The sequence below is a fragment of the Stegastes partitus genome, unplaced genomic scaffold (assembly GCF_000690725.1).
Source record: "Stegastes partitus isolate 25-593 unplaced genomic scaffold, Stegastes_partitus-1.0.2 Scaffold238, whole genome shotgun sequence".
Classification (NCBI taxonomy): domain Eukaryota; kingdom Metazoa; phylum Chordata; class Actinopteri; family Pomacentridae; genus Stegastes; species Stegastes partitus.
The window spans coordinates 551,579-564,542 of NW_007577969.1; the positions used below are offsets into that span (position 1 = coordinate 551,579).

The 12,964-nt window shown below is 42.3% G+C and overlaps 3 protein-coding genes across 3 annotated transcripts in view; all 3 read right to left on the reverse strand.

The window, feature by feature from the left end:
• Positions 1 to 362: 362 nt before the first annotated feature.
• gja3 (gap junction protein, alpha 3) lies at positions 363 to 4,111 on the reverse strand. The gene is made up of 3 exons (XM_008281595.1): positions 3,733 to 4,111; positions 3,107 to 3,168; positions 363 to 1,925 (listed from the first exon to the last, which is right to left on the reverse strand). Exon 3 carries the CDS (start codon positions 1,888 to 1,890, stop codon positions 490 to 492), a length of 1,401 nt encoding a protein of 466 aa, XP_008279817.1. The 5' UTR covers positions 1,891 to 1,925; positions 3,107 to 3,168; positions 3,733 to 4,111; the 3' UTR covers positions 363 to 489.
• Positions 4,112 to 4,592: 481 nt separating this feature from the next.
• gjb8 (gap junction protein beta 8) lies at positions 4,593 to 9,456 on the reverse strand. The gene is made up of 2 exons (XM_008281596.1): positions 9,334 to 9,456; positions 4,593 to 7,560 (listed from the first exon to the last, which is right to left on the reverse strand). The coding sequence occupies exon 2, from the start codon at positions 7,525 to 7,527 to the stop codon at positions 6,739 to 6,741; it is 789 nt and encodes a 262-aa protein (XP_008279818.1). The 5' UTR covers positions 7,528 to 7,560; positions 9,334 to 9,456; the 3' UTR covers positions 4,593 to 6,738.
• Positions 9,457 to 11,511: 2,055 nt separating this feature from the next.
• The window catches only part of cryl1 (crystallin, lambda 1), a 35,215-nt gene continuing 33,762 nt past the window's right edge, over positions 11,512 to 12,964 (reverse strand). Inside the window, exon 9 of the mRNA XM_008281597.1 lies at positions 11,512 to 12,027. Within this exon, the coding sequence (XP_008279819.1) occupies positions 11,923 to 12,027 (105 nt within the window). The 3' untranslated portion in view covers positions 11,512 to 11,922. The remainder of the gene's footprint in view (positions 12,028 to 12,964) is intronic.

The window sequence follows — 12,964 nt, forward strand, 5'->3', positions numbered from 1 at the left end:
TCCTTTGTAACAAACTGGTTGCTGAGATTTGTCTGTTTTGATGTAAAATTCTTGATTTTATAATGTCCATTCCTCCATCTACTGCTGTTAACGGAACCGTCTGACTTTGTGGAAATTCATGATCACATTTTGTGGAAATTAATATTTAAAAAAAAAAAAAAAAAAAAGCTAACCTTGCCTCACCTACTCTGCAACTCACCGACTGCACTAGAAATGATAGTGCTGTGATGCTCATTTCACATTTGCCTTGTGCTTTCCTGTCTCTTGTCGCCTTGCCTTCTTTAGTTGTTTTTTTTGTTGCTGTATTTTTTGGGGTTTTTTTGCTTTTTCTTTTTTCCTTTTTTGCTTTATGCATCTGAGTGATATTTTTTTGTTTGTTTTTTTTGTTGTTTTTTTTTTTTTAAACTATGAGAATGTTTGGGGCCGGGGTTTGGGGAAACGGGGTTGTTGGTCAGGGAGGGTTTAGGGACATGAAAGGGCCGAAGAGCTTTAGACAGCCAGGTCGCTCGGCCTGGCCCTGATGCTGCTGCTCTTGCTGGCCCGACTGAGCCGCCGAGGGTCTGTGCTGACCGTTACTGGAGGCTCGTGCATCTCCACCGTGGTGGTGGTGACGTTTCCTTCCTCCTGCTTGCTCTTCCCACCTCTTCCCCAGCTGTCTGCGTTGGAAGCAGCACCGGGGCTGCTGTTGCCAGAGGCAGCATTGCCGGTCGTGCTGGTGGCGTCGCTGGTGGGAAGCGGCAGCGCAGCGTCAACGGGCTGCTGTTGATCGTTGTCGTTGGAGGAAGAGGAGGATGGGGAGGGGGAGGTGGCCTTCATCTCCCGAGTCTGCTGCTCGGTGGCCAGGTTGGCCCAGTTCTGCTGTGTGGCCAGCCTGTGGTTGTTGTTGTTGCTGATGTAGTAGTGGGAGGAGGGGGAGGCCTGGCGAAGGGACTCCTCCTGCTGCAGGTCGTCCATCTTGAACTCTGCCGCCGGGGGCACAGCTGAAGGCCCCATGGGCGGCAGGAACGCCCCGCTGCCCGCCGTCACATCCGTGTAGTTGGGAGGGTAGCTGAGGCTGGAGGGGGCAGTTCTGGAGGCCGAGGCCAAACACTCAGGCTCCGCAATGTCAGCGTGGCGCAGCGACTCTTGGTCGGGGGCAAACTCGTTTGTCATGCCCTGTTTAACTTTCTTCCATCCAAGGTGATAGATCTCTAACAAATTCAGCAAAAGAGACACGCAAGCCACCACAAGCATAAATATAATAAAAATAGTCTTTTCAGTGGGCCTGGATATGAAGCAGTCAACAGTGTTGGGGCAGGGCCAACGTGCACACTTGTACAGAGGCCTCAGCTGGAAGCCATAGAGGAAATACTGGCCCAAAATGAATCCCACTTCAAACAGGGTCTTGAAAATAATGTTGAACACATAGGTACGCAGCAACGCGCCTCTGATACGGATTTTGCCATGTTCGTCCCTGATTGGCGGCTTCTCCTTCTTACCGCCTCCTCCTCCACCATTGCCACCGTTTCTATAAAGGAGTTCTTTCTCCTCCTGGAACCTGTTTGCTTTGCGCATCTCCTCCTCCTTCTCTTTCCGCTTCTCCTCCATGCGGACGATGTGCAGCACGTGGCCCAGGTAGATGAGGGTCGGCGTGGACACGAAGATGATCTGTAGCACCCAGAAGCGGATGTGGGAGATGGGGAAGGCCTCATCGTAGCAGACGTTCTCGCAACCGGGCTGCTGGGTGTTGCAGGTGAAGTCGGACTGCTCATCGCCCCAGACCTCTTCGGCCGCCGCCCCCAGCACCAGGATCCTGAAGATGAAGAGGACAGTCAGCCAGACTTTGCCAATGACCGTCGAGTGCTCCTGAGCGTTCTCCAGCAGCCGCCCCAGAAAGCTCCAGTCACCCATGCTTCAAGATTTCTAGCCTATGGAGAAAGTACAGGCTGGAGGTGGACAAAGAGAGAAAGAAAGGCGAAGAAAAAAGGACAAGACAGAGTGTGGCAGAAAGTTAAAGAGATGTTTCTGAATGCACTGAAAGCAAGTCAACACTTTCTCGACGCACATAGTGTCACATACCCGGCAGTTAAACACTCTACACAAGCAAACACACAAGAAGACACAAGGACGAGAGTGGAGGTGTCGACTGGAGTCCGACATATTTATCTTTTTCACAAAACACTGAACGGAACATGGCCTTTATAGAATTCTGCTGCAAGAACAAATCAAAGCACAGCTCGGACACAGATGCTTTTTAGCAGCTCCTGTACTGTATAGGCCACCTGTGTGACTGAACCCTGGTTCACTCCCTTTCTCTCCCTCTCTCCCTCTCTCTCTCTATGTCAGGCTGCCTCTCTCTCTCACCTGCTCGCTCCACTGCCCAGCAGGCATGTGCTGAGATCAACATTATAATGTTCGAAAACAGCATTTAGCAGAGATGGGGCTCTGGTGTGGCACATGCACGCACACACATACACAAATACTGGCATGCACACGTACACGCCGCCCTCCCTCCTTCTGTCTCTCTGTCAGCTGTAACACTAAAGCCACCGGGATTAAATAGAAAGACATTTACTGTAATTATTAAAGAGATTAATGTTAGAACTGTGTGACAAATTCTGCCAGGATATGAACAAGTTTTAGGTTTCAAAACGTCTCAGAGTTAAGCAGAAACAGGTATTTTTTATTATTAACTAATCATGATTACATTTTATTCTTTAATAAATCAAATTATTTGTGTTTAAAATGTCCAATTTGGTGAATTCAAATAGTTTTCCTGAGCCAATGGTTCAACCCTTGAAAGTATTCCAAAACAATAATGTAAAAATTAGCACATCTCTGTATTCAAAAAGCGAGAACCAATTATATTAATCAATTTAACTGATCACTCTGTTGATTGATTAATCTCAGCACTACACCTTATTTAATGTCACAGATGTAAAGTGTGGCCCAGACCGTCAAAGTGGATTTTCAAACTAGATTTTAGCATTTTAAGTTAATTTATTTTTATGAATTGCTAACTACCAGGTGGACAGATGTGTTTCAGACAGTGCTGTGTACACTGAGCAAACACCAACAACACCAAAAATTCAGCACACATAAACACACATGTGAGAGAGAAACTTACTGAAATATTCTTGTATTAAAGGTAATAAATCCATCGACTAGGGTTCACGGTATGTATGACACCTGGAAGAGAAAAACATTGTCAAACAATATTTCATTTACATTTTTTGACTCTTTGAAAAAAAAAAAAGTCCAGATCATAGCAATAAAACACTTTTTTGTTTGTTTCAAAGAAAGATGTATAAAAATGTAAACGGTAGGACTTTCTAAACACACTTTGCATCCACCTGATAGAAATATTGATACAGTAGTTTTGGGGAAACTGCAGCAGTTACACCCTGAAAGTGGAAAAGTTTTCCATCTGACCTTGTGATGACTTATTATTGGCAATCCTACAAAACTAAATAGATTTCCCTCACTTTCACAGGTATTTGTGGCATTTATGTATGGATGTAACAGACAGAGCCAGGTTCAAATACAAAGCCATACCTGCCAGGCTGACAATGCAGAGTGTGCCAGAGTCCCCAGACTCCCTTTAAGCGCCACAAGCTTTGTCAGGCTTTTGTCTCACTCTTGTTGAGTAAAACTGCCAAAACTCTTTAATTACCTGATAAAATGCGGTTCTTCATTTACTTAACTCCCATTTAAGAGCAGGAAAATACTGGCAGCAGTCTGTATCCGTCATACCTTTTAACCGGAGATGTCATACTTAAACAAGAAAAGCAAATCCATCTGCCATCATCGGTGCCATCATTGGAGTGCGTCGAAAAGCGCGTAGACCTTCCGCGGCTGCAGCGACCCTCCCTCTGTCGCCGTGATCCCAAACCCGCAACCTCACTTCTCTGACAGCTCAACAAACTTTTTTTTTTTTTCTTTTCTTTTTTTTTAAACACAAGCTCATTCATACGCAAACTTCTCCAGGCGTGTGGTTGGCTGTCTGTCTGTCTGTCTGTCCTGGGGCCGTTACTTTGCGCATAGGAAAAGTTTGTTGTTAGTTTTTGGAGGCGGCTTGGAGTCGGAGATGGGGCTCGGTTAAACGGAGCTGCCTCCCGTTTCCAGCCATGTCTGGACTGTCACATTGTGTGACCATGCATGAGTGAATCCACAGAGTCATCAGCCTGTCCGGTGTCACACCACGCCCCTGCCAACCTCCCCAAAAACCGCTCCAAAACGTGCGTAAAAGTTACCGAAAATACGCAAAACCTGAACGTGCGCAACAATAGCTCAAGAAAACCACCTGTGAGCTGATGTAGAAGTTTAGCAAAAACCTTTAAAAAAATAGTAATGACCACGATATTTAAAGATAGATCACCATCAACTCAGGTACTTTTCAAATAAAACATTTCCTCAGAAAGTTCATGAAAACTTGATATCTGTTGATTAAAAAGACAAACTGATTGTGATGTGCAGCTCTCCATGCAACATACAACTTTAGCACATCATTCATAAAACAGAAAAAGAGAAAAATTCCCTCCACATAAAGTGTGGACACAGTGTGTAGCTGCATCAGTAAAACACTTTGACACATAAAACAATGAACCACACAGTTTTACTTTTACTGATTTATGAAAAATTTCTCAAAACAAGTTAAAGGATCAAAGTGCGAATGTAATAAAAACATCTTAGATACAAAACACAATCACACACATTTCATTTATTCAGCTGTTTGTTCGTTAGTATGTTGTTTGCTGTCTATTAAAGTTAGATTGTGGAAAAAAAACAATTTGGAGTAGAAAATGTTAAAAAGCTACAGCATCTTTAAACTGGAATGATCAGGACCACCCCTTAAAAACAGCATCAACTGTTGCTATCACGAACATCAAAATGCCATTTGGCTGCTAAGGAAAGCAAAAGGTCAAAGGCCAATGCATAGCTGACATAGAAAACACCTTTTTAGAAATCAAATAGAGGCTTTCAGAGTGTTTTCTCTGTGCTTGTTTTTTTTTTTTTGTCTTTGGTCACCTACTGAAAAGCTCCATGCAATCAGCTGCATCAGTTATCAATATACAACTCACCTGGCTCTTCTTTTTTAGAATTTTGCAATTGGCACATCTAATTGATTGTCCAACTTAGCAGTTTTTTTTCTAACCAGCATATCACTATTCTCTGTTCGCACAAGGTGAGTTTTGCTTGGATCAGATGCAACTAATCCAACTCGGCTATTCCTGGATGGCGGGAGGACAAAGACATTTTCGCTTCGGGATCAGGCAGTGGTTCCTCACATTAGGAGGGCGAGCGGCGATTAGCGCTGAGGCTAAAATAAGGCACATGCTGAAAGCTGATACAGCCAGCTGGGGTCAGTACACACCTCGAGAACAACAAGACAAGTTCAAAAAACACAGGAGCAGGTCTGGACTGAACAGGAAAACTTCTGGTTTTCAAAAACAGGATAAAAAAAAAAAACATTAGCCACACTCATCTGAATCCATCTATGAAGACAATACATGAATATTGGGTTTAGTAATTTGCCAGTAAGAGCACATTTGGAAGTTCTCAAACTAAAATAAACTCTCGAAGCAAAAACAAATGTTACAAACTGTAGAAACTATGAAGATATCAATTGACTTTTATCTATAAATCCCTACAAGCCCGAAAGATTTTCACAAATCGGACACACGTATTCCTGTGTAATGGTTTGCTGGTTTGTCTCTTTCTTCAGACTTGATCCCCTCTGAATTGAATTTCACAGCAAGTAATTCACACGTGGGCAGTAAGATCTGTTGAGGAGGTTTCTAGCTCTTGCTGGCAGAAGAATAGAAACATCTCGGTACAATACAACAGTACAAACATATACATTTTTCATATTTCAATCAAAAGGTGTGTGAAAAATATGCAACACATTCTTGGCATGTTTATCAAATGTTTGTGAAGACTTCAGTTAAATGGCTACAGGCATTCTGATGTGATCAAACAGCACCAAATCGATGAAGCCACTGTGCTGTGGTGTGTAAGACTTTATATTATAATATACACTATTCATCAGCAGAATCTTATTCTCTGCAACATTCCTTTTCATTTATTCTGAACATACACAAATTAAAAACGTATTCAATTCAATGCACCACAACTATAAAACTCATCTGCTTTTTATCAGTTATTGAATTTAAGATCAACCACATTTAAGATCAAATGTCAGCTCTTGTAAACTCAACACTAACAGAATCAGAGAGGCACTTCTCTCTCCTTCACTCTTGATGACTTCTTTTGTTCTCCTTCCTCTCCTTTAACACTAAGTTGTGCTTGCAGGTGGTTCCACTGCCACCACTAGATGTCAGTGTAGATTTATTCTTCTCTGAAACCTGACCGGTTACCTTCAAGCAACTTGTGAACAATAAATTAAAACCTCAATTAAATACTATCAACCATCCAGTGAGTGAACAGTAAGGTAACACTTGTGATATTTTTTTTCTCTGCTATCTGGTGTTTCAAAGTAAAACTCACTGATGGGAACTCAACCAGATTGAAAACCATACAATTGTGACACTGGACTGCCTTTAGTGGCAAATTTATGGATGCATCACCTTCCTTTAAGTAATAATGCATATAGTTGGGCCACCCCAACTAGAGACAGTGCTGTCTAGCTGAGCCAATTTTTATTTTTCAAGTTCCCAAAAACTCTGAACACAAACTGTCTGGTTGGATTTACAGTTTGTGCCTCTCTCCTCCTCCTCCTTTGGTTCCAGTCAGTGTTCCTCAGCACATCGTCTTGTTGCTGGATGAATCTGTGCAGGACGACAGCAGCATCTCGTTCTTCTTGTTATCCCTCGTCACGCTTTCTGTGTAGGCATGTTTCCTCTTGTTCGACCTGGCCGAGCACCTCATGAGCGCCTTGCAGATGAGGTATCCCAGCTCGGCCACGTTCAGCACCATGCAGATGGCCGACGAGGAAACCATGAAGATGGTGAAGATGGTCTTCTCTGTCGGCCTGGAGATGAAGCAGTCCACCTTGTTGGGGCAGGGCCACTGCTCACACTTCACTAGACGGGGCATCTGGAAGCCGTCGTAGACAAAGTACAGCGCATACATGAAACCGCCTTCAAAGATGAGCCGGAAGAACAAGCTGCAGGTGTAGGTCCACCACAGCGGACCTGTGATGGGCAGACGCCTCTTCTTCAGTGTCTCCAGGTCAGTATCTGTCATCTTTTCGGTGCCGTTGGAGGCCAGCATGGTCCTCTTATCCCCGCGTTTTCTGTAGGCGACGTGCATGGCTACCAGCAGGGCTGGCGTTGATACAAAGATGAGCTGCAGACACCACAGGCGGATGTGCGACACGGGGAAGAAGTGGTCATAGCAGACATTTTTGCATCCAGGCTGCTGCGTGTTGCAGGTGAAGTCCGACTGCTCGTCACCCCAGACGCTCTCTGCAGCCAGAACCAGGATGGTGATGCGAAAGATGAAGAGGACGGAAAGCCAAATCTTCCCAAGACTGGTGGAGTGTTTGTTGACGCCGCCCAGCTGGGCGTAGAGAGCCCCCCAACTCATCGTGCTCTGGAGTACTCTGGCAGCTCAGACAACCTGCACGATTCAGCAGAAGGTTAACAGACTAGAAAACCCAAATGCAGTGTCAAAGTACATCTGAGCATCATCCTTTCTCTCAGAACTTCTAACATGTGAAGGTGCAGAGTTGTATCTGCTATTAGCCGCTTTTGTATCCAGAAGACTTTTGGCATTTGTATGTGTTTGAACAATAGACTGCATTAACTTGTAAACTGACTTGGGGCTCCCATAACCCTTGTGCACTGCAAGAAACACCGGAATAGATCTACTCCAGCATGTATACTTCTAAGTATTTCTGGAAATGTGCTGTGTGGGTTTCAACTCTAACTGGTTAAACTCGGAAAAGACAAATGCCAATTGGTTAAACTCAGAGAGGACAACAGCCATCGTTTTCTGCCTTCTTCAGAAAGCAGTCTTTGTCTCTGCTACTACTTGTCTTTATGTAGGTGCACTTGGAGATCACGTCGTGGTCGAACTTTTGGATCTTATGGATCCAGAAGGGCTGACAAGGCCCATTAAGGGGCCACTCTTGTAAACATTCGTGCCATCTCGTGCCTGCCTTGAGTTGCTGCAGTGGAAAACCACCTCAGTTGTAGTCGCTGCCCATTAACAGTATAACAGTAAGTCTAACATATGCCCTTCATATAAAAAGAACACACCAAGCTCCGTCTTCAATGCTCTTTAATAAAGTAGTTACCACAAAGCCAACAGCAAAGATAGAAGAACATGAGACCAAAGAGCACTGAACAGAGTTTAGGCGGCACTGACAGTACGTCATACTGCCTCAGAATAAAAACAGTAACTGTAACTAATAAGAAGTTTTTACTGAATTTAGGACCAAAAAGTGTTAAATGGATGTGTTACAGTAAGATCTAATGTGATTACAGCAGCGCATCACTGTAAGAGACTAAGATCATTTTTGGCACATACATGACTTCAAAACATTTTCAAAGGTAGGGATGGAAAACAGAACCAGATACCTGACACAGAGGACCGGTTCTAAAGACTGTGACAGAAGCCAGGGACACAAAGTTGTAACATCTGTTATGTTGTGCTTTTTAACACCATTTACAGGGTTCATGTTATCAACATACAGACAACATGGGAAAGTTATTTGTTATTTTGAAGAGCAGGAGAGCAACAGCAACCACCTGTGCATATCACTGCTGTCTTTACTGTGCCCTTAAACACAGATTTAAACATTTTAATCTATTTTGCCTCATCATATTAGAGTTTTACCTCAGTATGAATATGCATATTTCATAATTAGCATATTAATCACATTACGTTTAACGATGATCTGTTTTTTAAAGGAACATGATTCTCCTCCATCAACATTAATTTTTTAAAAAAAAAATGTCTTTACCAACAGTGAAACTATTTAAGTAGAATAAATCAGGGTGGGAGGATTAACTCGCCAAACAAAAGGGCCAGCTTTTTTTTGTTATCTTAAAAAGTTCATTCAGTCTTTATTCTTGGGATCTTCACACAGAAATCATCCAGTAACCCCTCAAAGAGGCGAACATTTCATGTATTAAGCAAAAAACAATTCGGATCTTTTCGATGTGGCCTCATAACAATGGAAGTTTACCTTGTTTTTGTTTGCGTAAGTCAGATATTTAGATCACCTGGCGTAAAAGTTGCGCCCTAAGTTGTGCGTAAATTCTGTTTACACTGTTTTAAACTGAGGGCCTGTAGAATAATTTGCGTAGTAAGTTGTTGTTTTGTTGTCATCAGCACTGTGATAAGAAATGATGAACCGATATGCGCAATCCAAATCACAACACTCACCTGTCTCAACGTGAGTTTATCCTAAACATAAAAAGAGTAACTTTCCATGTGGAGGTGAAAACACAGGTAATCCTTCACTCGTTCGTGCGTCCCAGAAGAATCAGAGTTTAGCGCGTCGAGCCGACTCGTCCCGACTGGGAGCCTCCGGTGTCTGAGACGCACCTGAGTCCTCGGAGGGTACCCATACCGGCTCCTGCAGCTCAGGAGGGAGGCGCCAGGATCAGGGTGGAGCCGCTGAGGAGGAGACGCTCTGCAGCCAGCTGAGCTGGGCTGAGCTGTGCAGGATGACTGACTAATTAACAGATTCCAAGTTTTATTTCAGCACTGCAAAGGAGAAGTGGCCTCAGTGCTGCAGCATGAGAGCAACAGCTGCTTTTAAACGAGTAAAAACGAGTAAAAGCTACTTGAGTTCAAAATTTTAAAGGCTATTTTAAGAAAAATAAAGGTTTTATTAACATGATTCTGGTCAGCCACTCTAAGCCCCAAATTCTTCATGCTTATGGTGTATTTTTTATTTGACCAGTAGGGTTCTCCTGACTGAAAACGGCAGAAATAAGTGACAAAAAGATGTAAGACAGCTGTTAATGTTAAATATTTGCAGACTTTTGAAATGAAAATACTTTATTTATCCAAGAAGGGAAATTCAAAAATGAGGAAGGACAAGTGGCCTCAGTGGTGCAGCATGATAGCAGATCTTTTTAAATAAGTAAAAAATCACTTTTATTTATGTATTAATGGTGCATTTCTACATTGCTGTTGTTTTTTGTTTGTCTTAGGGTTGCGGGGGGCTGGAGTCTATCCCAGCTGACTCAGGGTGAAGGCAGGTTCACCTGGACAGGTAACCAGTCTATCACAGGGCTACACTTAGACACAGACAACCAAGCACACTCACATTCACACATACGGACAATTTAGAATCACCAATTAACCTCAACATGTTTTTGGACTGTGTGGAAGGAAGCTGGAGAACCCAGAGAAAACCCACGCTGCACGGGGAGAACATGGAGACTCCACACAGAAAGATCCCAGATGTCCTCACTGGGACGCGAAACGGCAACCTTCTTGCTACGAGGCAACGGCGCTAACCACCGATCCACCTTGCAGCCCCCTACCCAGAGACGGTTGGTCCAAAATCCTAGTGGAGACATTGAAAAAGCTTGTTAGCAACCAGACTGATGTGGCTGAAAAAACTTTTTTATTGATTACTGAGAAAGGGTATGGATAATTTTAGGCATTGCATTTTTAATAAGAATATCAAAAAACATACAAATAGTTAAAATCTATCATAAACATTTCGAACACAAGGCCTTACCATATGTTGTCTCTTGTTTATGAAATTTCCATCCAAAAGAAACCCACTGGTCAAATAACAATTCCCTATAAATGAAAAGTTGGCATGAGTACAAAAAAATTTAGAGCTGAACTGTAGGTCTACAATATTACAGACCCACAGTTTAGTCTATTTAGCTGCATGTAAATTTGCCAATACAAAATTCTATAAACCACTGCTGCCTTGTTTAAATACATCAAGTTATTTCTGTTGTTTGCATCACACAGAGATATACGTATGTAGTATATTTCCATATTAAGTAATCAATATTATGACTAACACGTATTTATATGTATATATGTATATGTAGAAAAATCTAAATAGTAACCACAAAACTGTAAAAACTGTAAAAGTTCTTCAGTGTTTTTGTTTTTCTGGTACCTTTCTCACAGTGTAGGTTACTGTTGTATGTAAAGTCCACGCACATACTGTACACATATACATCTACTTTATATTTATATATATATATAGTTACAGTAAATAACCTTTAAATATTTTTATGTAATATATCTTGGTGGTAATGGTGCGACTTGTCACTTACGATGCACTCAGTGTGATCATGTGATAGTCACTAGATATCCAGATATAACCGTGAAATGAAATCAGAGTGGAAATGTCACAGCAACCCCGAGCAGCACTCGTGACATGTTTTCACTTATTGTTCCCTGAGATCTGTGACAATGTAATGCAACGAAACATCATCGATTTGTTTTGGCGGAGAACAGAGAGATCGCTCCATTACTACAGTACACGGACCAGAAATATGTATTTATGTAATTTCATAATTCAATTTCTCCTTCATGATTAAGAGGCTCTAGAAGGCGAGTATAAAAACAATTACATACGTGAATGATTTCATTGTTTTTATTAATCAAAACATTATTTCACATTTGTTGCGGAATTTGTTTACACAAGAGACCATTAATGCGGCGTGCAACACTGAATGACACAGAGATGTAGACGAGAAGATAAAATGTGCTGTAGATCCCTGGGTCTTAATAGACAGTAACTCATATCTTCTGTCTGTGTAAAGGGCACTTTGAGAGCAAAAATGTTTCACATTGCTGAACAAATAACCATCTCTAGCACTCCAAGAAATTATTCTTCACATTTAAATTTTTATCAAATGTCTAATAACATTATGTTTACCAAATGTCACAGATTTTAAAAGAAAAACAAAGTAACACCCTTTTGCAGAGATCATGATCATTCTCATTACAATGACACTGTTGCTGATTTTGGGCCCCTCACTGCAGATCTTAGTGGTCCTTCTTTAGCTTGGCCAGACCCATGAGGAGCTGGTCCCTCCTGTCCTTCCTGGCCGACAGATGCTGCTGATCGCTAGGGATCAGCTCACACATCTCCTGTAAAAACATTGTAAGCAAAGAAGCGAAGGAGGTGGTAAAGCACACACTGGTGGAGTTCCTCATACACTAAGAAAAAATGGATGACAACATAGCTGGTGGCATTTAATATATATATATATATATATATATGTATGTATGTATACTGTAGTCCTCACAAAATAACTTGTCCTTATTGTTAGAAACACATCTGACTTACACATTCAATAACGTCCTCGCAAAGAGGTGGTGCATAGACCTAAAGTTTGATTGCTTGGTCGGGTGCTTTAGTTATTCACTGTATAGGAAGATAGATGAACCTTAGTGGTGCCACCCACAAGCATCCTGAACAGCCGTCTTGAAGCTCAGTGTGTTGGGTTTGGACATCGCTTGACTCCTAACTCCCAGTTAACCCATGAGTAAGGACGTGGAGCATGAGTGGCCGTGTCTGGGCCATGGGCCGACCCCTAATTATGCATAACTTTAAGCCTTAACAGAATGTAAACAGGTGAGTTATATAAAAATTCACCCCCCACACAGTTGTCATTAATGGAGACATTATTTATAGAGACTGAAACTGTTTTTGTTCCAGGCTTTAAACATATTTATTTCTGCTGTAAAATTGGACATTTTAACATGGGGGTCTATGGGGATTAATTCACTTTTGGAGCCAGCCTCAAGTGGCCATTCAAGGTACTGCAATTGTTTTTGTTTTTTTTAAAATTCGGCTTCATTTTTCAGTACCAGAGGTTGCTGCTTAGTTCTAGCAGACACAGTCGGCCATGCTTGCTGTTGCTCTCAGTAGGACTCTTGGTTGTTTGGGTGCCTTCACAGTGGGGACAGTGTGAACCTTACATGACTGTACAATACGCCCTCCTGGTGAAGCTTTTTGCTGCTGCTGCTCCTGCTCCCATTTCACTTAGATTTATGTTCAGTCATGTTTAGTCAAACAGCAGAG